The sequence below is a fragment of the Cottoperca gobio genome, unplaced genomic scaffold (genome assembly GCF_900634415.1).
Source record: "Cottoperca gobio unplaced genomic scaffold, fCotGob3.1 fCotGob3_411arrow_ctg1, whole genome shotgun sequence".
Lineage (NCBI taxonomy): Eukaryota > Metazoa > Chordata > Actinopteri > Perciformes > Bovichtidae > Cottoperca > Cottoperca gobio.
Genome location: NW_021166996.1, coordinates 18,092 through 42,358, shown reverse-complemented (window position 1 = coordinate 42,358; position 24,267 = coordinate 18,092). Strand labels below are relative to the sequence as shown.

General features: G+C 47.7%; 2 protein-coding genes across 4 annotated transcripts in view; one reads left to right on the top strand and one right to left on the bottom strand.

Moving 5' to 3' along the window:
• Nucleotides 1-3,594: 3,594 nt before the first annotated feature.
• Nucleotides 3,595-4,155, top strand: LOC115005954 (musculin-like). The gene has a single exon (XM_029427938.1). It carries the CDS (start codon nucleotides 3,595-3,597, stop codon nucleotides 4,153-4,155), a length of 561 nt encoding a protein of 186 aa, XP_029283798.1.
• A 331-nt stretch (nucleotides 4,156-4,486) lies between these two features.
• Nucleotides 4,487-24,267, bottom strand: part of LOC115005955 (wings apart-like protein homolog) — a 31,698-nt gene continuing 11,917 nt past the window's right edge. Inside the window, exons 6-20 of one of the 3 annotated variants that reach the window (XM_029427941.1) lie at nucleotides 21,213-21,308; nucleotides 20,979-21,137; nucleotides 20,629-20,765; nucleotides 15,986-16,097; nucleotides 15,350-15,604; nucleotides 15,160-15,271; nucleotides 14,977-15,074; nucleotides 14,664-14,740; nucleotides 9,885-10,018; nucleotides 9,653-9,768; nucleotides 9,127-9,300; nucleotides 8,198-8,426; nucleotides 8,014-8,102; nucleotides 7,767-7,862; nucleotides 4,487-6,771 (exon numbers count right to left, since the gene is read on the bottom strand). In XM_029427941.1, coding sequence (XP_029283801.1) covers nucleotides 6,706-6,771; nucleotides 7,767-7,862; nucleotides 8,014-8,102; nucleotides 8,198-8,426; nucleotides 9,127-9,300; nucleotides 9,653-9,768; nucleotides 9,885-10,018; nucleotides 14,664-14,740; nucleotides 14,977-15,074; nucleotides 15,160-15,271; nucleotides 15,350-15,604; nucleotides 15,986-16,097; nucleotides 20,629-20,765; nucleotides 20,979-21,137; nucleotides 21,213-21,308 — 1,950 coding nt within the window. In that variant the 3' untranslated portion in view covers nucleotides 4,487-6,705. Of the gene's footprint in view, nucleotides 6,772-7,766; nucleotides 7,863-8,013; nucleotides 8,103-8,197; nucleotides 8,427-8,533; nucleotides 8,871-9,126; nucleotides 9,301-9,652; nucleotides 9,769-9,884; nucleotides 10,019-14,663; nucleotides 14,741-14,976; nucleotides 15,075-15,159; nucleotides 15,272-15,349; nucleotides 15,605-15,985; nucleotides 16,098-20,628; nucleotides 20,766-20,978; nucleotides 21,309-24,267 lie in introns of those variants that run through there. The other 2 variants (XM_029427940.1, XM_029427942.1) reach the window with 2 other exon arrangements.

Genomic DNA, 24,267 nt, shown 5'->3' with positions numbered 1-24,267 from the left:
AAAGTTCACCGGATCCGTTTCAATGTTCATGTTGTTTCTACATTACGACTCGGACCGTGCCCCGTGTGGAGTAAGTGTTAGTGTTGAACCGGATGCAGACCGAACGTGTGATCTTACGGGCCGTCGTGGCGGTGCGAGGGTTTGATCTGCGGCCCGTGTCGGTGCGCCGGCTGCAACGAGCCGTTTCATTGGGTTTAATAAAGCGGAGCGTGCCAACAACTGTCATCTGAGCCGTGAAGCCAAACCTCCCCACGTGCTCCAGATTGGAGAGTAAAAAGAAAATCGAAGCTGTGGCCTCGGACAGCGAGGGTCCAGCCGGCCATAAGGAGTCTATTATGTTCCTGTGTGTCACGCAGCCATCTTTGTGCCGGCCCGGTGCCACGCTGAGCGTCTGTAAAGGCCCGGCAGAGTGCTGGCACACGGCCGCCGGGACACGCTGATAAATCCCATTCGAGTCCGTCCAGAGGACACGAGGCTGCCAGTTACTGTCAGTCAGCATCAGGCTCACACCTCCTCACCTCCTCACACTCCTCACCTCCTCACACCTCCTCACACCTCCTCACACCTCCTCACACTCCTCACACCTCCTCACCTCCTCACACCTCCTCACCTCCTCACACCTCCTCACCTCCTCACACCTCCTCACCTCCTCACACCTCCTCACACCTCCTCACACTCCTCACACTCCTCACACCTCCTCACACTCCTCACCTCCTCACACTCCTCACACTTCCTCACACTCCTCACACCTCCTCACACCTCCTCACACCTCCTCACACTCCTCACACCTCCTCACACCTCCTCACACTTCCTCACACTCCTCACACCTCCTCACACTCCTCACCTCCTCACACCTCCTCACACCTCCTCACACTCCTCACCTCCTCACACCTCCTCACACTCCTCACACCTCCTCACACTCCTCACCACTCCTCACACCCTCCACACCTCCTCACACTCCTCACACCTCCTCACCTCCTCACACCTCCTCACACTTCCTCACACCTCCTCACACTCCTCACACCTCCTCACCCTCCTCACACCTCCTCACCTCCTCACACCTCCTCACCTCTCCTCACCTCCTCACACCTCCTCACACTCCTCACTCTCCTCACACCTCCTCACCTCCTCACCTCTCCTCACCTCCTCACACTCCTCACCTCCTCACACTTCCTCACACCTCCTCACCTCCTCACACCTCCTCACACTCCTCACACTCCTCACCTCCTCACACTCACCTCCTCACACCTCCTCACACTCCTCACCTCCTCACACCTCCTCACACTCCTCACCCTCACACCTCCTCACCTCCTCACACCTCCTCACCTCCTCACACCTCCTCACACTCCTCACCTCCTCACACTCCTCACCTCCTCACACCTCCTCACCTCCTCACACCCTCCTCACCTCCTCACACCCTCCTCACACTCCTCCCTCTCACACTCCTCACCCCCTCCCACCTCCTCACACTCCTCACCTCCTCCCAACACCTCCTCACACTCCTCACCTCCTCACCACCATCCTCCTCACACTCATCCTCCCCCTCCCCCTCCTCACACTCCTCACCTCCTCACACTCCTCACCTCCTCACCCTCCTCACCTCCTCCCCCCTCCTCACCCTCCTCACCCCTCCCTCCTCACCCTCCTCCCCTCCTCACCCTCCTCACCACCTCCTCCTCCTCCCTCCCATCACCTCCTCCACACTCCTCACCCCTCCTCACCCCTCCTCACACTCCTCCCCCCCTCACACCTCCTCACCTCCTCACACCTCCTCCTCACCTCCTCACCTCCTCACCTCCTCACACCTCCTCACCTCCTCACACCTCCTCACACTCCTCCCACCTCCTCACACTCCTCACCCTCCTCACACCTCCTCACACTCCTCACCTCCTCACACCTCCTCACACCTCCTCACACTCCTCACACCTCCTCACACTCCTCACACCTCCTCACACCTCCTCACACCTCCTCACACCTCCTCACCTCCTCACACTCCTCACACCTCCTCACCTCCTCACACCTCCTCACACCTCCTCACACCTCCTCACCTCCTCACCTCCTCACACTCCTCACCTCCTCACACTCCTCACCTCCTCACACCTCCTCACACTCCTCACCTCCTCACACCTCCTCACACTCCTCCCTCCTCACACTCCTCCCCTCCCCTCCTCACACCTCCTCACACTCCTCACCTCCTCACCCTCCTCACACTCCTTCACCTCACACCTCCTCACCTCCTCACAACCTCACTCCCACCTCCTCACCCCCTCCTCACCTCCTCACACCCTCCTCAACAACAGCCTAGACACCGCATCACAACCTCACTCACACATCCTCACACCTCCTCACACTCCTCACACCTCCTCAACCTCACACTCCTCACCTCCTCACCTCCTCACACTCCTCACCTCCTCAGGGAGCCGCGACGCTTTTAATGAACCTAAAAACATCATCTGTGATGAGCCGGACAAACGTCTCTGCAGAGGGAAGACTTCGGACCACAGGACGAGGTGGAACTGTGTGTGTGCCACTTTACCAGACACATGTCCAAAAACATCTTTAATATTTGATGTATTCCGTGAACTCTTCTCCCAACATGAACTTTTACTATGTCGTGAGCCTAAATAATGTAATATTTATTTTATTGTGAAATGTAAACTCCCTCCAGGTTTCTAAAAAACAACTAATTAATGAAAAATAAATAAAAACAAACAATGCAACTTTATTTCCCCTCATACGGCTCTGCAGGGAACACATACAACAGATTAATATTTAGAATCAGAGTCCCACATTAAAATAGGTTTATTTTATAACTTTTCTATTTGCTTAACTTGTATTTTATGCATTAATCATAAATGTTTCATGAGTCATTGACCTCCACATGTTCCTCTGCAGCATTAAACACATTTAATGATCATTTAAGTTACATGTTAAGCTTTTATAAATGTTTAAGTTTTGGTCTTTAACACTTTAATGCAACTTGACATTTAATATTAGTTTTATTTGTAAGTGTTGTAACTCTTTGCATTCTTTCTGCAAGTTTAAATATAGTTATACTTTTAAACATCTGCAACAACTTAAACTCGTAAACATGTATAGTGAGTGAGATTCACTGTTTATGGTTGAGAAAGTTGATTTTTAATCTCTACTTGTTTCTCTAGTAAAACTTCATGGAGGTTTTTCTTTAGTTATATATATATATATATATATATATATATATATATATATATATATATATATATATATATATATATATATATATACACATATATATATATACACATACATACACACACACACACACACACACTTTAAAAGTACCTTCTCACCACCTCTGCTCCGTGCTTGGCCGCCTCCTGTATCGGCCCACAGCGGCGCACTGAGACGCTTCTAATCCTCTTTTGATGAACTTGGTTAATGGACCTCCTGTGGGGCACTTTGGCTCTGTTCATTAGGCAGCACACGACCCTCTCCACGCCCCCGGAGCACGCATCTCCATAAATCCTCCCATCAAAGTGAAGAAAGTTAAACGTGTGTTACTTTGTTCAACTTCTCAGACCGAGGACACGTTTGTTCCGAGGATTAGAAGAAGTGATGCCGCCCAGTAAAAGCCTTTTCGCGCCCTTCATCTCCGTGGACCCGGAGAGAGGAGTCGGTCCCGCGGAGCTCCAGGTTCTGCTGCAGCGGAGCCGTGCGCAGGAGCGACCGGGGGCAGAGCGCACCAGACGCGGCTGCGACCACCGAGACGCTCCGTGCGCCATCGTGGAGCTCCGGCTGGGCCCCGCGCTGCACTACCTGCAGCCGGACAAGTGCGCTCTGGAGCGGGCGCAGAGACGGAGACGCCTGGCCGCCAACGCCCGGGAGAGGAGGAGGATGCTGGGGCTCAACGTCGCCTTCGACCGGCTGCGGAGCGTCATTCCAAACCTGGAGAGCGAAAGGAAGCTCTCCAAATCGGAGACGCTGCAAATGGCGCAGATTTACATCGCGACCCTCAGCGAGCTGCTCGAGGAGGGAGACTCGGAACCGGGGGCCACACTGGGGGCCGCGGAGCCGGGCAGGGACAGCGGGAAGAGCGGCGGAGGCCCCGCGCGCACAGAAGAGAAGCAGAGGAGTTATAACGAGGACATGTGGGAGAGGACGAGCGGGACGAAGTGACTCAAACGGACTCTTTCCTACTAAACTGTAATTATTAGCTGTAAGACATTAAGCTGCACATTTATCATCTTGTAAATACAAATGTTCATCGTTTTCAATTCACTGCATTTCAGATGTTTGAGGGACTTGTTGAGTTGAAATATATGTTTCTTACCACCAGCACACAGAGCAGGACCTTCTGATGTTTTATTATTATTATTATTATTATTATTATTACATGTTGTCCAATAATCTGAACAGGTCAGAAGAAGAAAGAGAAATTCTGTTTTCTGAGAAATGATCAACAAACAAAAAATGGAGGTGGGAGAGAAAAGAAAGACGGAGCAGGAAGTACTGAAAGTAGCAATTTTTATTATTTTAAAAGTATGTACAGATAACCAAAGACATCAGTCTGCAAATTGGTACAAAGATCAAGTTTTTCCTGCAGTTGGCTTGTTAAGAAGCTCTCTGTCTGTCTGTCCAAAACAACAACACGACGGAGAAAAGGCTTTAGAAAATGAAAAATAGAGTCAGATTCAGAAAAGTAGAGTCTACCGGTCTAAATTTAAATTCAACCCCCCCCCACCCGACCCCGTCACCCATCAACCTCTCCTCTTACACAAGGAAACCAATCTATGTACAACAACTATGTACAAAAAGCTCTTCCATTCATTCTTCCAGAGGTGTGTGAATAAAGCTCTTGTAAACTTAAAACAAACAAAAAAGAGTGTGTGTGTGTGTGTGTGTGTGTGTGTGTGTGTGTCATGATCACAGAGGAACAGACAAATGCAAGTCAACGGGACAAACACGCTTTTACCAACTTTTACAAACGGATGAAATTCGAGAACTTAAAGTTTCCTTCTTGGATCATGCGAGAGACGACGCGCCGAAGAACGTCGGGCGTGCGGAGAACGTAAACTTTAATTATTCATTTGAACTGAAAGTTTGTGATTTTGCTCAAAAAAAAGAAAATGTAACTTTTGTTTTGGGAAAAGCGTCAAAACCAGATTTGAACTTTCTACGTTTCCGGTTTACAAAGTGAGTCTGTAGATTAATGGTTCATTAGGGTTAATGACTCACGAGGTTCAGTTTAAATAGTATTTACTGCAATAACCAAACTTAAGACTCTTCAACAGAAAGTTACATTTGTTGTGCTGAGAAAATATAAACAAGTTTTTAACCATTTATAAAGAAATGTGTTCCAACTCAAGATGAAGCGACACGAAACAAACGCTGCGAACGTGCGCTTCCCTCTGAACGAAAGGTCTCTTTTATTCCCGTGAAGCTTGACATCTGGGAAATTATTTATCGATCTGAAACATCCACAAGAGAAAAGAAAAAGTCTTTGAATTCCTCTTTGTGTTCACGAACCTGCAGCGTTGCATCCTGGGAACGACAGAAACTTTGGGATTTAACAGCTCGAGTTAAAAAAAATACCGAAAAATAAAGTTGCAGCCTCTCCGCTGGGGTCTCGCACCAGAGTGAAGCGGCTCGTCCGCACCTCTCAGGCCGGCCGCTGCCTTTGTGCTGTAATTGAAGGCTCTTGTCTGCGTCACACACACACACACACACACACACACACACACACACACACACACACACACACCTCGGGGTCTGGCCAGGCCACAAAAGCTTTGATGTCGACGATCAATTCTTTGAAAAGGAATAACGTTTCTGCGTTGTTCAAAGTTTCCAGAGAGCTTTAACAACCTGCAGGTCGTCGTGCTTCAGTCTCAGGCGTGTGCTCGGCATGCTGGGAGCTGTTTGATAACGGCACAAGAAGAACGACCGATTGAAAATCAGCTGGTTTGCTGCAGAAAGGAGGAAAAAGCTCTTACGGCCAAAGAGAAGATTTCTAGTTATATACAGATAAAAAATGACTTAATGAAAAACAACAAGTACACGCTTAAAGAAGCGCCGCGCTTCACAAGGCCGTTCAGGGTCGGAAACCAATACTTGATTTCTCTGCCTCTAACCGCCTCCTTCAGACGGAGCGGAGAGGTCAAAGCAGCACGGAGGAAGAGGAGGAGGAGACGGCGTGCGGAGAGATTATTTCGGTCAGTAGTTTTTTTAAGCACTGGAGTTGTTTGGTGATCATCACCTGCTGAGGGGTGCAAGGCTCTGATGACAGGCTGGGGGGGGAATGGCCGCTCGACTCCAATCTGGCAACAATCGATACAAAGGCGCGGGGGGGGGGGGGGGGGGGGGGGGGGGGGGGGTAAAAGGTACCAAAAGCAAAACATATTTTTGAAAAGAGTTCTGAGCTTTTTTATAAACAGGACGAGTGGAAAAAGTAAAATACTGACTTGGATTGTATCTTTAATAAAAGTAAAATAACAGCTGGGGGGGGGGGTCATAAGTCAGAATAAATTTAAGTTCTTCTCAAGTCACTTTAAGGGGATAAAAAAAACAACAACTCCCTTTTCATTCAGTTATCTTGTTTCCCGGCAACAACAAGGAGAAGCTCCTGTAAGCGGAGGACGTCTGGTCACAACACGCAGAGGAAGATGATGGAGATGGGTGTGTGTGTGTGTGTGTGCGTGTGTGTGTGTGTGTGTGTGTGTGTTCTCTCTAGCAGTGCTCCAGATAGTCAATGATCCGGGAGATGGACTTCTGTCCTGTGGTGCCGACGTCACACTGCAGAGAGAGAAGTTATTAAAACACAGAACAACTTCAAAGCTTCACTTTACTGGTTCTTCTCTTAACTGACTCTTTCACTCTTAACTGACTCTTTCTCTCTTAACTGACTCTTTCACTCTTAACTGACTCTTTCTCTCTTAACTGACTCTTTCTCTCTTAACTGACTCTTTCACTCTTAACTGACTCTTTCACTCTTATCTGACTCTTTCACTCTTAACTGACTCTTTCTCTCTTAACTGACTCTTTCACTCTTAACTGACTCTTTCTCTCTTAACTGACTCTTTCTCTCTTAACTGACTCTTTCACTCTTAACTGACTCTTTCACTCTTAACTGACTCTTTCACTCTTAACTGACTCTTTCACTCTTAACTGACTCTTTCACTCTTAACTGACTCTTTCACTCTTATCTGACTCTTTCACTCTTAACTGACTCTTTCACTCTTAACTGACTCTTTCACTCTTAACTGACTCTTTCACTCTTAACTGACTCTTTCTCTCTTAACTGACTCTTTCACTCTTAACTGACTCTTTCACTCTTAACTGACTCTTTCACTCTTATCTGACTCTTTCACTCTTAACTGACTCTTTCACTCTCTTTCACTCTTAACTGACTCTTTCTCTCTTAACTGACTCTTTCTCTCTTAACTGACTCTTTCTCTCTTAACTGACTCTTTCTCTCTTAACTGACTCTTTCTCTCTTAACTGACTCTTTCTCTCTTAACTGACTCTTCTTGAACTTGCTGATAAAAATTAAAATCTTGAAGGTTTTGGACGTGGGAACAGTCTCGGCTGAAATTCACTATTTTCCTCCACTAAAGATATAACTTGCATTTTTAAATCCAATGTGAAACAGGAAACAGTATTATTTCAGTGTTTCCTGTAACTTCCATAACGACACCTTCAGTGTTTGATGCACATGAGAGTTCAGCACGTTTGTTTACGTTTCTTCTTCACATCGTTTTGAGGCAGTTTTAACAACAGCTGTGACTCACTGTGAGGTTCATGAAGTTCAGGAACTTCTTCAGCATTTCTGTCATGATGGAGAAATCTCCTTTGGGCAGGTTATCTCTCACAGTAGTCACATTCAACTGGGGAGACAAAACATCATGCACAATAAATAATCTAAATGTGCTTTTTATTGTCAGGGAAACACTTATGAGTGCACTGTATAAATATACATTTATTTATTTATACGTGCATGTCAATAAGTGTGTGTGTGTGTGTGTGTGTGTGTCTCACCGGGCTCCCCTGACACAGGCAGCCCAGCAGCAGTGCTGTGTATGAGGCCACGATGCTGTCCTCCATGTGCTTCCCTGCATGCTGCAGAGCTGAAGAGGAAGAAACATTAGATTTATTTTAACATGGATAATGTTCCACTTCTTAATGTGCACGCGTGTGCTGGTAAGACAAACACGTGTTGCACCTTTGTTGAGGTCCAGCTCGTGGTCCTCCTCGTCCTTCTCCTTCTTCTTCTCCTCCTCCTCCTGTTGTTGTTTGTCGGGGGGGATGTTGTCGTTGGCCACCCACTGGATCTCCCCGCCCGACTCCTGCCACTGCCCGCTCTTGTCCTGCGCGGGCTTCGGCGCCTCCTTGATGAGGTCATCAGTCTGCGCCTCAGCCTGGATGGCGGCACGCTCGCGCTGGAGGAACAACTGAGGACGGATACAGTTCACTGAAGTTATTAGTGCAGGAATATAATATTAGAATATTCCACTTTGATCGACCTTTACATTTACTGTAGTGAAACACACGCAAACACTTTAGCTTCTCCAGACGTTTATTAGTAATCAACATCTTAGAGTTACGCAGGACGTAGACATCTGTGACGTTGATGAGGCAGCTACAACGCTCGCTTAGACCCGATCAAGCCAAACTCCATTCAGAAAACAAGCATTTTAAAGACGAGTCATTTCTGCATCCAAACGGCAACACGTGTTCTTGAGTTGCACGTCGCTGCAGGATCTTCAGGAGCAGATGTAACGTCCCCTGCTGTTGATGATCTTCTTCTTCTTATTTCAACAGTACATGTGTTTGAAATGTCCCTGAAGGTCCCCTGCAGGCAGGACAAGCCACCCATCTGCCGTTACTCCAGGTTCCTGGAACAACTAGAATTGAGTAACGCTGTAAAGCTCACTTCCTTTCGAGACTATTTTTACCTCCTGCTTCTTGTTTCTGTGTCGTCGGGCTGCAGCTGATCCCACTGTTGACCTCGCTGGACGAGCTTCAGCCAAATCTGATTATGTGTTCGGATTCCATTAAAAACGGAGCTTTAATGGTGCTCGTGGGAAACTGAGCTGCCGCAGCGATAAGAGCTCAGAGGTAACACACACACCCACACACACACGAGCGTACCTGTACAAGTGCAGCGATGGCGCTGAGCGGGCCGGAGATGGGGACGTCCTGGAGCTGAGGGTTCAGCAGGACGGTGGAGTCGCAGGGACCCTGACCTCCCTCCATCTCCATCTCCATCAAGAAGTACTTGTTCCTGGCGCTGTACTCCACCAGGTTGATCAGCAGGCCCAGACCCTGAACGTCACACACACACACACACACACGTTTGTTTATTTCTGTTAAACTCGTCTGGTCGTCTGTGACGCTGGACGTGCATCAGGAGGCCGTTCCTGTAATGTGGCCTCATAAAGAAACATGTTCCAGTTCTCCATTCTCCGCTTGTACGAGGAAGATAAACCAACGTTCTCCAACCGACGAAGTGTGTGTGTCTCAGACTGAATAGTGTTTCATGTAACTTAAACTGTGATAAACTGTCCTTTATACATTTATATATATAATATAATAGTTTACAGACTCTCAACAGACGCCCTGAACTGTGTGTGTGTGTGTGTGTGTGTGTGTGTGTGTGTGTGTGTGTATGACTCACCAGTACTCGGATGTCGAACCTCTGCTCTTGTGGAAGATACTGAGGTACTTTGAGAACACAGTTCAGAGCTGTCAATATTAAATCCTCCTGCTCTCCGGTCTTCGTACTGCCCCACTCTGCATACACACATGAGCACACACACACACACACACACACACACATGAGGTAAAGCTCCTGTAAACATGTTGCAGTGGCAACAATCAGCAGTGTAAAGTGTGTTTCTGTCGCTCACCGTTGTCGTGCGTCAGGTTGAGCAGGACTCCTATGATGGCCCTCATACAGTCCTCCACTGCTTTCCCCACGGCGCCGTCTGAGTTCAGCTCCCTGCTGTAGCGCTGGATCATCTCCTCACACCTCCGCAGCACCCTGAGGGAGCAGGAGAGCTTCAACAGCTGTGCTAAAATCCAACATGCGCGTTGGGATTCAAGGGAATTACATGGTAGGGGCTCTTATTGTGAAATAAACAGGAAGTGTTCTTGTGGCACGTGTAGCGTGGAGTGAACTATGGCCGGCGTCAATAAAGAGAGACATAAGAATGTTTATAATGTGACGTGAAACACACACAGCAAAGTTTTCATGTTGGAAAATAGTTTTAAAATATATTTACTCGTTCATCACCAACACAAACTGGAGTTACATCCAGATGTCATGTTAGGGTCTCTCACAACAGAGCAGCATTCAGACACACACACACACACACACACACACACACACACACACACAGACACACAGACACACAGACACACCAGCAGCAGCAGCAGGGTGCAGCAGGTCAGCAGACTGATGAAAATAACTAGATTAACTCTAATGACAGCGGTGACTGAACAGAGCACAAACCAGGACAGAAGAGAAGGAGGGGGGTGTCGGTAAGGATTTAAAAATGGCCGACTGAGGGTAAAGTGAGAGTTCAGAGGGCTGAGACACATTTCAGAGTTCATTGAGCTTTTTAAAAGACAGTTTCAACACTTTCCAGACTCGCATCACGTCTTAGTTGTTTATATAAATGCAAGTGTAAAAACGTTAAATTGAATTAAGTCTTAATTCCTACATCAATGTGTCACTTATTCTACCAGCTGTTAATATCAACTTTTACGATTGCATCAGGATTATTTAGTGTTTAGGGAACGTCTGCCAGGAGACGGCAAAGAAATATGTTTCACGTTAAAGATGTTTGTTTAGTAATAGTAAAGTTTAGTAAAAATAAATAAATTAAATTAAGGATTTTCAAGGAGAATCTTTAAATCCCAGCACGTTATCAAACTCAACTCCTTTAAACACACAGCAACGTAAACTCATTTTATTTGTTTAACCAGCTGTTGACGATTGTTTAATGCTTAATTATGTTAAATAAAACATATGAAACACCAGATTATGGACATTTGAATTGAAGCCTATTCCGAATTTTAACAGTTCAGATTAAGCATTTTTAGATTTGGGGTTTTAAATTTCCTTTTTATGAAACAAAGAGTCGATTAAACAATTTAGCTTTTCATACGATGTAGTTAACGTTGTAGTTAGTTAACGATGTAGTTAACGATGTAGTTAGTTAACGATGTAGTTAACGATGTAGTTAACGATGTAGTTAGTTAACGATGTAGTTAATTAACGATGTAGTTAACGTTGTAGTTAGTTAACGATGTAGTTAACGATGTAGTTAGTTAACGATGTAGTTAACGATGTAGTTAACGATGTAGTTAGTTAACGATGTAGTTAACGTTGTATTGTAGTTAGTTAACGATGTAGTTAACGTTGTAGTTAGTTAACGATGTAGTTAACGATGTAGTTAACGATGTAGTTAACGATGTAGTTAACGTTGTTATCGTTGTAGTTAGTTAACGATGTAGTTAACGTTGTAGTTAACGATGTAGTTAGTTAACGATGTAGTTAACGTTGTAGTTAACGTTGTAGTTAACGATGTAGTTAACGATGTAGTTAACGTTGTAGTTAGTTAACGATGTAGTTAACGTTGTAGTTAACGTTGTTATCGTTGTAGTTAGTTAACGATGTAGTTAACGTTGTTATCGTTGTAGTTAGTTAACGATGTAGTTAACGTTGTAGTTAGTTAACGATGTAGTTAACGTTGTAGTTAGTTAACGATGTAGTTAACGTTGTAGTTAACGATGTAGTTAGTTAACGATGTAGTTAACGTTGTAGTTAACGTTGTAGTTAGTTAACGATGTAGTTAACGTTGTAGTTAGTTAACGATGTAGTTAACGATGTAGTTAACGTTGTAGTTAGTTAACGTTGTAGTTAACGATGTAGTTAACGTTGTAGTTAGTTAACGATGTAGTTAACGATGTAGTTAACGTTGTAGTTAACTAAAAATAGAATACTAAAAAAGTCTGGCACTGCAACAAAGCAGATAAAACCTTCACGATATTATTACATCTGTCGGGAAAAGTTTGGTTCCCGCTCAGACACAGATCGTCAATAAGCAAAAGGACTTGTGTGTGAGAGTGTGTGAGAGTGAGTGAGTGTGAGTGTGTGTGTGTGTGTGTGCTTCCTGAACGGGTAATTTTGGGAGATTATTGAATTAGTTCTGCAGACAGCTGGAACACTCAGAGAGGCAGAGCGGTGAGTTCGGGATGAAACAATAAAGACAGCGAGAAACTAAGAGGAGCGAAGAGAAGTGAGAGGAAGACCTCTGCGTGTGCGTGGAGTTTAGGTGGCGGTGCTCGCTCGCTCACTCACCCTGTGGTTTCGGGGGTTAATCGAGTTAACATGGAGGACAGCTGAATGCTCAGACTGAGGCCTGAAACAGCCGCTCTTTGTTGACCCATTTAGCCTCCATCCTCATCCTCATCTTCACCCACCCCCCCCACACACACACACCAGACCTTCTGCAGAGGCGAGGGTCCGGTCACACAGAGGGTGAAGGAGGCGGAGTGAGAAGGTGAAGTAATTCGACTGATTCTGTATTTAGTTTTTCAACTGTCAGCAGAATAACAGAAAGTGCTGGTGCATTGTGGATCGAGGAGGAAGACATTAGTTTGCAGCGGATCAGAATCACAAATTATGTTTCTGCTATTTTTATGAGCATTCGTGCTGCATTCAAGTGGTGTCGGAATAATCGGGGAAAGTGAGTTACCGACGTCCCTCCACTCTGTTTCAGACGACAACGTGTTTAATCGCTCTGAGCGACAACACACTGCGTCCATGTTGTTGTCGTTGTTACATGACGACTTAAAGCTAACGAACGACTTCACAACTCTGGAACAAAACCATCTGAGGAGCACGTGAACGCACCACCGGCCTCGCTAGAAGTGGCGAGTGGGACATGTTACAGTTTAACAATAAGCTCTCTGTACTGAGACAGTTACAGAAACAATGTTTGGGTTTTCTTTCTCAGCTGCTTGATGAGATCAGAAATGTGTTTAGTGATGTCGTGGCTTCAGATCCTGAACATGGTTTGGATCAGATCGTTTGTTCTGATGGCATCGTGGAGTTACGACATAAACAATTAAAGGGACAAGTTCGGCTTGAAGTTTGTTTTTTACAGGACAGATGATCGTGTTTCAGGTCATTTGGGAGATAATATTCACATTCACAGTTTTAGGTTATTCTAATATTAAAGAGTTATTACTCATTAATCTTGTTCTGTCAGAACGGCGTCTGTGATCACACGAGAGACGGAGTAATGAAAGAACACGACACGTACTATGCATCAGTTCAGGTTTAAAAACAAATGACCATCTCTAAAGAAAGAAACGTGATGAGATTATAACAAACACTCGAGGGCAGAGACGCAGAGGAAGAGAGCGGGGTCAAAGGTCAGCGCTGTGACTGACAGGATGTCAAAACCAGGAAATTAAACAACAAAACCCCGATAATGACAGACACACACACACACACACACACACACAGCAGAGTCAATCTGCAGAAATGGAAAAGTACACTGCTGCTCGTGTTCAGCAGATTTCTATTTGTACGTTTATTATTTAAAGAATGTTCTTAAAGTGACAGACTTCTTTTGATGGCAGTTAATGGCTACAGAACAAGGACCAGTTTACAGCGACAAAGGACGCGTGTCAAACATTAAGCAGCCAAACAACAACAGGAGGATCTTCAGTAACTATCTGCAGATACCAGAGACTCAGAGACTCTCAGACTGAGACTCACAGACTCAGATTCAGAGACTCAGATTCAGAGACTCAGATTCAGAGACTCAGATTCAGAGACTCAGAGACTCTCAGACTGAGACTCACAGACTCAGATTCAGAGACTCAGAGACTCAGACTCAGAGACTCACAGACTCACAGACTCAGATACCAGAGACTCAGAGACCAGAGACTCAGAGACTCAGAGACTCACACACCAGAGACTCACAGACTCAGAGACCAGAGACTCACACACCAGAGACTCACACACCAGAGACTCACAGACTCAGAGACTCACAGACTCAGAGACTCACAGACTCACAGACTCAGAGATTCACACACCAGAGACTCACAGACTCAGAGACTCACAGACTCACAGACTCACAGACTCACAGACTCAGAGACTCACAGACTCGTGTTCTTCAGACTATGCCCGCAGCAGACGTGACAACATCAGGTTACCGTGGAAATAAAATGCAGTGCGTCCGGTTTGCTTATTAGTGTCCAGGCTGCAAAATGTTTTGTTCTGCAGTATAATATCCCCGCTCTTCTTCTGCCGTCAGCTACTTATGTTAATCTTTTGTTTGGTACCCTGTTGGTGACGTCATGGTGCATAAATCTGCCGAACGCTTCGTGGTTGTGTTGTTGCAGCGAGGGAGACAGAACTATGAGCATCATTACAATAACATTTATTTCAATATATTTCATGCTTTTGTTATTTGTTGTTCGACTCGGAGAGGAAAACAGGAAGTGATGCAAACAGTCGAACCACATCTCCAGTGGGAACAAACGAGAAGAAGCTGTCAGAATAAAGTTTTGTTATTAAAAACTAAACTTCAGGGTTACCAGAAGTTTAGTCAGGTAAAAAAAATCATACAGTGTGTGTGTGTGTGTGTGTGTGTGCGCGCGCTCACTTTGCAGAGGAGATGATGAGTGATGAGTCTTTGTAGGCGATCAGGTAGCTCTGGTTCTCTGGGTTGTGCACCGTCACCTGCATGAACACACACACCTTTGCTTACCTTTGTCTGATTATTTCTCTTTGCTTGTGAATCACGTTCTGAAACCTCAGATTGTCAATAACAATGAGACATTTACCTGCGAGTGTTTTATCATTTTAATATTAAATCTTTCTGCCTTTGTTCTTTGACGTTAGTGTTTCTCACGTGTTCTCCTGTATTGTGTAATCCTGATCCTAACAAAGTGTTGCTCCCCGCTCGGCTCACTTACACTCTCCAACACCCGTAAGCAGCGCTCGGCTCCCCACAGAGACGACACCATCTTCTCCTTCTCGTCCTCCTGGTTCAAGTTATCCACGCACTCCTTCACTGTGGAGGACAAATCCAAACGGATCAGACACCAGACGCGTCCTTCACACTGTAGTCAACACAAACACTTGAAGCAGTCTTTAACCTTTATCTACTATGTGGTCCAGTCCTCCCAGGAGCCGCAGCTCCTCTTTGAACCAGTCTCCCGCTCGCTTTGACGTCAGAGACAGTAACGTCTCCATGGCTAAATGTCCCGTCTGCAGAGAGAGAGACACGTTCAGCTGCACAGCATCAACAGCTCACGATGACACTTCATCACAATCACCGCTCAGTACCGTTATGTTCTGCAAGTCCAGGTGCTTGTTGTGCACGGTGTCGCAGAGCTTCCTGATCTTCTCCTTCATCTTGGCGATTTCTCTGGCGCTGAACTGAGCGTCGGGGTCCGTCGGCCCCGTCACGGCCGCGGCGCCCTGATCGTGGTCCATCTCCAGCAGCCGGATCATCAGATCCAGACAGGACCGGTCCAGATCCATGTTCAGCCGGTCTCTGCTGAGGATGTACATCAGAGACGCAGTACACAGAGCCAGGTTCTGCAGAGAGCACAGAATCCATTCAATGTCACGTGGACACAACCCAGTTCTGAGGTGAATACACAACTTCTACAGCTGTGTCACGTTTAAGGATAGAAGAAGAAGATTTGTTTTGTAAAGAAGAATTTTAAAATGACCCGTCGCTCAGATCAGGACTCAGCGGACGGACATGCATCATCACAAACATGCAGATTATAGAGATCTGAACCTTGAATCTGAGACTAACGGAGTGAAAGTGGTTTTAATATCAGTAAGAAAACATCGACGTAAATCATCTGAACTTCTCTCGGCTATAAAGTCAAAACACCTGTAAACGTTTAGCATTGAGCTCAAACTGAGGATCATTCTGCTCCTGTCCTCTCTGCAGTGACCGATCCTTACCGAGTGCTGCGGGGCGTCATTGAGTGTTTTGAACACCTGAGCCACCTTCCCTCTGGCCCTCAGGTGCATCCTGAAGCTGGGCATGGCGCAGCGCGTCGCCAGGCTGATCACACTGGAGAGACAGCACACGGCATCAGCAAAGACTCAAGTAAAGTGTGAGAGTGTGAGTGAGAGAGTGTGAGTGAGAGTGAGAGTGTGAGAGTGTGAGTGTGAGAGTGAGTGAGTGAGAGTGAGTGTGAGAGTGTGTGAGTGTGAGTGTGAGAGAGTGTGAGTGAGAGTGAGTGAGAGTGAGAGTGAGTGTGAGAGTGTGTGAGTGTGAGTGTGAGAGAGTGTGAGTGAGAGTGAGTGAGAGTGAGAGTGTGAGAGTGAGTGAGCGTGTGTGAGAGAGTGTGAGTGAGAGTGTGAGAGAGTGAGAGTGAGAGTGTGAGAGAGTGAGAGTGAGTGTGAGTGTGAGAGAGAGTGAGAGAGTGTGAGAGTGTGAGAGAGTGTGAGAGAGAGTGAGAGTGTGAGAGAGTGAGAGTGAGTGAGTGAGAGTGAGTGTGAGTGTGAGAGAGAGTGAGAGAGAGTGAGAGAGTGTGAAAGTGTGAGAGAGTGTGAGTGAGAGTGTGTGAGAGTGTGTGAGAGTGTGAGTGAGAGTGTGAGAGTGTGTGAGTGTGTGAGAGTGAGAGAGTGTGAGAGTGTGAGTGTGAGTGTGAGTGTGAGAGTGAGTGAGAGTGAGTGTGAGAGTGTGTGAGTGTGAGTGTGAGTGTGAGAGAGTGTGAGTGAGAGTGTGAGAGAGTGTGAGTGAGAGTGAGTGAGAGTGAGAGTGTGAGAGTGAGTGAGCGTGTGTGAGAGAGTGTGAGTGAGAGTGTGAGAGTGAGAGTGAGTGTGAGAGAGAGTGAGAGAGAGTGTGAGTGTGAGAGAGAGTGAGAGAGAGTGTGAGTGTGAGAGTGTGAGAGAGTGAGAGTGTGAGAGAGTGTGAGTGAGAGTGTGTGAGAGTGTGTGAGTGTGAGAGAGTGTGAGAGTGAGAGTGTGAGTGAGAGTGTGAGTGTGAGAGAGAGTGAGAGTGTGAGAGAGTGTGAGTGAGAGTGTGTGAGTGTGAGAGAGTGCGAGTGAGAGTGTGAGAGAGAGTGTGAGAGAGAGTGAGAGTGTGAGAGAGTGTGAGTGAGAGTGTGTGAGAGTGTGTGAGTGTGAGAGAGTGAGAGTGAGAGTGAGAGTGTGAGTGTGAGAGAGAGTGAGAGTGTGAGAGAGTGTGAGTGAGAGTGAGTGAGAGTGTGTGAGAGTGAGTGAGAGTGTGAGAGTGAGTGAGAGTGTGTGAGAGAGTATGAGTGAGTGTGTGAGTGTGAGAGAGTGCGAGTGAGAGTGAGAGTGTGAGAGAGAGTGTGAGTGTGAGAGAGTGTGAGTGAGAGTGTGTGAGAGTGTGTGAGTGTGAGAGAGTGTGAGTGAGAGTGAGAGTGTGAGAGAGTGTGAGTGAGAGTGAGTGTGTGTGTGTGAGAGTGTGAGTGAGTGTGAGAGTGAGTGAGAGAGTGTGAGTGAGAGTGTGTGAGTGTGAGAGAGTGCGAGTGAGAGTGAGAGTGTGAGTGTGAGAGAGAGTGTGAGTGTGAGAGTGTGAGTGAGAGTGTGTGAGAGTGTGTGAGTGTGAGAGAGTGTGAGAGTGAGAGTGTGAGTGTGAGTGAGTGAGAGTGTGAGAGTATGAGAGAGTGAGTGTGAGAGTGTGTGAGTGTGAGTGAGAGTGTGAGAGAGTGTGAGTGAGAGTGAGTGAGAGTGTGAGTGAGAGTGAGCGTGTGTGAGAGAGTGTGAGTGAGAGTGAGTGTGAGAGAGTGTGAGAGAGTGTGAGAGAGAGTGAGAGTGTGAGAGTGTAAGAGAGAGTGAGAGTGTGAGAGTGTGAGTGAGAGTGTGGTGAGAGTGTGTGAGTGTGTGAGAGTGAGAGAGTGTGAGTGAGAGAGTGTGAGTGAGAGTGAGAGTGTGAGAGTGTGAGTGTGAGAGTGAGTGAGTGAGAGTGAGTGTGAGAGTGTGTGAGTGTGAGTGTGAGAGAGTGTGAGTGAGAGTGAGTGAGAGTGAGAGTGAGTGTGAGAGTGTGTGAGTGTGAGTGTGAGAGAGTGTGAGTGAGAGTGAGTGAGAGTGAGAGTGTGAGAGTGAGTGAGCGTGTGTGAGAGAGTGTGAGTGAGAGTGTGAGAGAGTGAGAGTGAGAGTGTGAGAGAGTGAGAGTGAGTGTGAGTGTGAGAGAGAGTGAGAGAGTGTGAGAGTGTGAGAGAGTGTGAGAGAGAGTGAGAGTGTGAGAGAGTGAGAGTGAGTGAGTGAGAGTGAGTGTGAGTGTGAGAGAGAGTGAGAGAGAGTGAGAGAGTGTGAAAGTGTGAGAGAGTGTGAGTGAGAGTGTGTGAGAGTGTGTGAGAGTGTGAGTGAGAGTGTGAGAGTGTGTGAGTGTGAGAGTGAGAGAGTGTGAGTGAGAGTGAGAGTGTGAGAGAGTGGAGAGTGAGAGTGAGAGTGAGTGAGAGTGTGAGAGAGTGTGAGTGAGAGTGAGTGAGAGTGAGTGAGAGAGTGAGTGAGCGTGTGTGTGAGAGAGTGTGAGTGAGAGTGTGAGAGAGTGAGAGTGAGTGAGTGAGAGTGAGTGTGAGAGAGTGTGAGAGAGAGAGAGTGAGAGAGTGTGAGAGTGTGAGAGAGAGTGTGTGAGTGTGTGAGAGTGAGAGAGTGTGAGAGTGAGAGTGTGAGAGTGAGAGTGTGAGTGTGAGTGTGAGAGTGAGTGAGAGTGAGTGTGAGAGTGTGTGAGTGTGAGTGTGAGAGAGTGTGAGAGAGTGTGAGTGAGAGTGAGTGAGAGTGTGAGAGTGAGTGAGCGTGTGTGAGAGAGTGTGAGTGAGAGTGTGAGAGTGAGAGTGAGTGTGAGAGAGAGTGAGAGAGAGTGTGAGTGTGAGAGAGAGTGAGAGAGAGTGTGAGGTGTGAGAGTGTGAGAGAGTGAGAGAGTGTGAGAGAGTGTGAGTGAGAGTGTGTGAGAGTGTGTGAGTGTGAGAGAGTGTGAGAGTGAGAGTGTGAGTGAGAGTGTGAGTGTGAGAGAGAGTGAGAGTGTGAGAGAGTGTGAGTGAGAGTGTGAGTGTGAGAGAGTGCGAGTGAGAGTGTGAGAGAGAGTGTGAGAGAGAGTGAGAGTGTGAGAGTGTGAGTGAGAGTGTGTGAGAGTGTGTGAGTGTGAGAGAGTGAGAGTGAGAGTGAGAGTGTGAGTGTGAGAGAGAGTGAGTGTGAGAGAGTGTGAGTGAGAGTGAGTGAGAGTGTGTGAGAGTGAGTGAGAGTGTGAGAGTGAGTGAGAGTGAGAGTGTGAGAGAGTATGAGTGAGTGTGTGAGTGTGTGTGTGTGAGAGTGTGAGTGAGTGTGAGAGTGAGTGAGAGAGTGTGAGTGAGAGTGTGTGAGTGTGAGAGAGTGCGAGTGAGAGTGAGAGTGTGAGTGTGAGAGAGAGTGTGAGTGTGAGAGAGAGTGAGAGTGTGAGAGTGTGAGTGAGAGTGTGTGAGAGTGTGTGAGTGTGAGAGAGTGTGAGAGTGTGAGTGTGAGTGAGTGTGAGTGAGAGTGAGTGAGAGTGTGAGTGTGAGAGAGAGTGAGAGTGTGAGAGAGTGTGAGTGAGAGTGTGTGAGTGTGAGGAGAGTGCGAGTGAGAGTGTGAGAGAGAGTGAGAGTGTGAGAGAGTGTGAGTGAGAGTGTTTGAGAGTGTGTGAGTGTGAGAGAGTGTGAGTGAGAGTGAGAGTGTGAGTGTGAGAGAGAGTGAGAGTGTGAGAGAGTGAGAGTGAGTGAGAGTGAGTGAGAGTGTGAGAGTGAGTGAGAGTGTGTGAGAGAGTGTGAGTGAGTGTGTGAGTGTGAGAGAGTGCGAGTGAGAGTGAGAGTGTGAGAGAGAGTGTGAGTGTGAGAGAGTGTGAGTGAGAGTGTGTGAGAGTGTGTGAGTGTGAGAGAGTGAGAGTGAGAGTGAGAGTGAGAGTGTGAGAGAGTGTGAGTGAGTGTGTGAGAGTGTGAGTGAGTGTGAGAGTGAGTGAGAGAGTGTGAGTGAGAGTGTGTGAGTGTGAGAGAGTGCGAGTGAGAGTGTGAGTGTGAGAGAGAGTGTGAGTGTGAGAGAGAGTGAGAGTGTGAGAGAGTGTGAGTGAGAGTGTGAGTGAGAGTGTGTGAGAGTGTGTGAGAGTGAGAGAGTGTGAGTGAGAGTGTGTGAGAGTGTGAGAGAGAGTGAGAGTGTGAGAGAGTGAGTGAGAGTCAGTGAGTGTGTGAGAGTGTGAGTGAGAGTGTGAGAGTGAGTGAGAGTGTGTGAGAGAGTGTGAGTGAGAGTGTGTGAGTGTGAGAGAGTGAGTGAGAGTGAGAGTGTGAGTGTGAGTGTGAGAGTGAGAGTGTGTGAGAGTGTGAGTGAGAGTGTGAGAGTGAGTGAGAGTGTGAGTGAGAGTGTGTGAGAGTGTGTGAGAGTGAGAGTGTGTGAGAGTGAGTGAGAGTCAGTGAGTGTGTGAGAGTGTGAGTGAGAGTGTGAGAGTGAGTGAGAGTGTGTGAGAGAGTGTGAGTGAGAGTGTGTGAGTGTGAGAGAGTGTGAGTGAGAGTGAGAGTGTGAGTGAGTGAGTGTGTGAGAGTGTGAGTGAGAGTGTGAGTGAGCGTGAGTGTGAGTGTGAGCGTGAGCGTGAGCGTGAGAGTGAGTGTGTGTGTGTGTGTGTGTACCTAAGGCAGCGTGTGTTGAGAGGCTGTCCGCTCTTCAGACCTGTAGCCAGATACTCAAAGTCATCAGTGAACTCCTGGTTCTCTCCGAACTCCACCACGTCGTTGAAGTGCTTCACGTGCTGGACGACTGTGTACAGCTGGAGAACACACGAGGGGAAGATGAAGCTTCTCTTCACACACACACTTCATATTATGTTGGTTAGTGGAGTGTCATGCAGCCGCACTTCAGAAAAGTAATTCTGTTTAACGCGACTTCCAGCGTAACTTAACTGTTGAGTGGAAAGAATAAAACCAAACACCGTCAACTTATGTCCCACAATAAAGTTTTAGTTTGAGATATTTCTGTGTACCTCCTTGTGCTCTTTGCGGCATTTCAGTGCGGTGACGGTGTCCTGGTACAGATCCGTGGGGAGGGTGACGCACTTGGTGACCTTGGGAGGTGGAGGAGGAGCTTTAAAAACACCGTCGTCCTTGGAAGCATCGGAGAGCTCCTTACTGGATCCTCCCGCCTGGTGAGAGGAGGTGTTAGAAACAGTGCTGCGTGTGGAACACGGTGCTGAACACACAGAGCAGAGAGAACTTACAGGAGCCGTCTGTGAGCGGGACACGAAGGTTTGCGGCGGCTCCTCTTCGCTCTCCAGGGTCCAGTGTCTGGCGTTGTACACGGCTTTGGTGGGAGACTGAAACAGAGACACAAAAAGACAGAACGTCACCGACAGACAGACAGAACGTCACCGACAGACAGACAGAACGTCACGACGACAGACAGACAGAACGTCACCGACAGACAGACAGAACGTCACGACGACAGACAGACAGAACGTCACGACGACAGACAGAACGTCACCGACAGACAGACTGAACGTCACAACGACAGACAGACAGAACGTCACCGACAGACAGAACGTCACGACGACAGACAGAACGTCACGACGACAGACAGAACGTCACCGACAGACAGACAGAACGTCACCGACAGACAGACAGAACGTCACGACGACAGACAGACGTCACCGACAGACAGACAGAACGTCACGACGACAGACAGACAGAACGTCACGACGACAGACAGACAGAACGTCACGACGACAGACAGACAGAACGTCACGACGAAAGACAGACAGAACGTCACGACGACAGACAGACAGTCACGACGACAGACAGAACGTCACCGACAGACAGACTGAACGTCACCGACAGACAGACAGAACGTCACCGACAGACAGAACGTCACGACGACAGACAGAACGTCACCGACAGACAGACTGAACGTCACCGACAGACAGACAGAACGTCACCGACAGACAGAACGTCACCGACAGACAGAACGTCACCGACAGACAGACAGAACGTCACCGACAGACAGACAGAACGTCACGACGACAGACAGAACGTCACCGACAGACAGAACGTCACCGACAGACAGAACGTCACGACGACAGACAGACAGAACGTCACGACGACAGACAGACAGAACGTCTCACCGACAGACAGACAGAACGTCTCACCGACAGACAGAACGTCACCGACAGACAGACAGAACGTCACGACGACAGACAGACAGAACGTCACGACGACAGACAGACAGAACGTCTCACCGACAGACAGACAGAACGTCACCGACAGACAGACAGAACGTCACCGACAGACAGACAGAACGTCACCGACAGACAGAACGTCACCGACGACAGACAGACAGAACGTCACCGACGACAGACAGAACGTCACCGACGACAGACAGACAGAACGTCACCGACGACAGACAGACAGAACGTCACCGACAGACAGACAGAACGTCACCGACAGACAGAACGTCACCGACAGACAGAACGTCACCGACAGACAGACAGAACGTCACGACGACAGACAGAACGTCACCGACAGACAGACAGAACGTCACCGACAGACAGAACGTCACCGACGACAGACAGACAGAACGTCACCGACGACAGACAGACAGAACGTCACCGACGACAGACAGAACGTCACCGACAGACAGACAGAACGTTACGACGACAGACAGACAGTTACCGACGACAGACAGAACGTCACGACGACAGACAGACAGAACGTCACCGACAGACAGACAGACCGTCACCGACAGACAGACAGAACGTCACCGACAGACAGACAGAACGTCACCGACAGACAGAACGTCACCGACAGACAGAACGTCACCGACAGACAGAACGTCACCGACGACAGACAGAACGTCAGACGACAGACACGACGACAGACAGAACGTCACAGACGACGACAGACAGAACGTCACCGACGACAGACAGAACGTCACAGACGACGACAGACAGAACGTCACCGACAGACAGAACGTCACCGACGACGACAGACAGAACGTCACCGACGACAGACAGAACGTCAGACACGACGACAGACAGAACGTCACAGACGACGACAGACAGAACGTCACCGACGACAGACAGAACGTCACAGACGACGACAGACAGAACGTCACCGACAGCGCTAATGTGAAAATGTCTCGAGTGAAACAAACACGTTTCGATGTTTATTTTGTGTTTTTATTTGTCTGCAGTTGTTGTGCTGAGACATTAAAAGGAGTTGTGCATGTGAAGTGAAATGATTTAACAACAGTGTGAACAGAACTGAAATGAGCTTGTGGATGAAAACAAGAAGAAGAATAACTGGACGCATATTAAACAAGTGAGAGTCAGCCAGCACTGATCAAACAGCAGGACACACACACACACACACACACACACACACACACACACACACACACACACACACTCTCTCATCCTTGGCTCGTCCCGTCCTCGTTATATACTTTTGCCAAACCTGTGGCTGGTGGTTGCCGGGGCAGTCATAATAAAACAAAGGAGGGAAGGACGAGAGAAAGAAAAGAGAATTGGCTGAAGAGTACTGAGGGTGTGTGTGCGTGTGTGTGTGTGTGTTGCACCACAGGGTTAATAAGCAGAGACAAAGGGGGAGTTTGTGGATGAGCTTTGCGGCGCTGGAACATCAACACACTGAATTAAAAAGCCTCCAACAGTCATGTGAATGACACAGACGGACCCCTCCCCTCCCCGCCCCGCCCACCTGCCGCTAAGCAGCATGGAAGAGATGAGAGTGAAAGAGGAAGGTGGGCGAGCGTGGTCCTGTTCCTGCTGTGGCCCGGGGATAAAACACACGTGCTGTTCTGGCATGGCGGGGGCGGGGGGGTTCTCAGACTGCACAAGCACAGGAAATAACTTTCAATCATATCAATGCAATTATTCATCAACTGCTTTGTGTTTCCGACCATCAATCATCTTATTATAACGGATATTTACAAACTCTTTATATTCCAGTAGCTACATATAACTTCCTGAGAGAAGATTAAAGTTCTCCTGGCATTGATCCCTTCATGGGTTAAAATGTCTTGGCTGTAACTCTACACCTTCGACTGATGTAAGATGCATCTCTGAATATACAGATGACACGCTGGCTCGTCCTCGCTGCCTCCTCAGATGACAGGGTGCACAGTTCTCTGGAAAGTTCCCTCTGAAAGTTTGCACGTTGGTTGTTCTGCAGCGTTGTGCTCACGCCAAGCAGAGCCGACCGCAGGCCGACAGGATCGGTCCCTTCGGTACCTCAACACACCATCTTCTAAATATAGAAGAC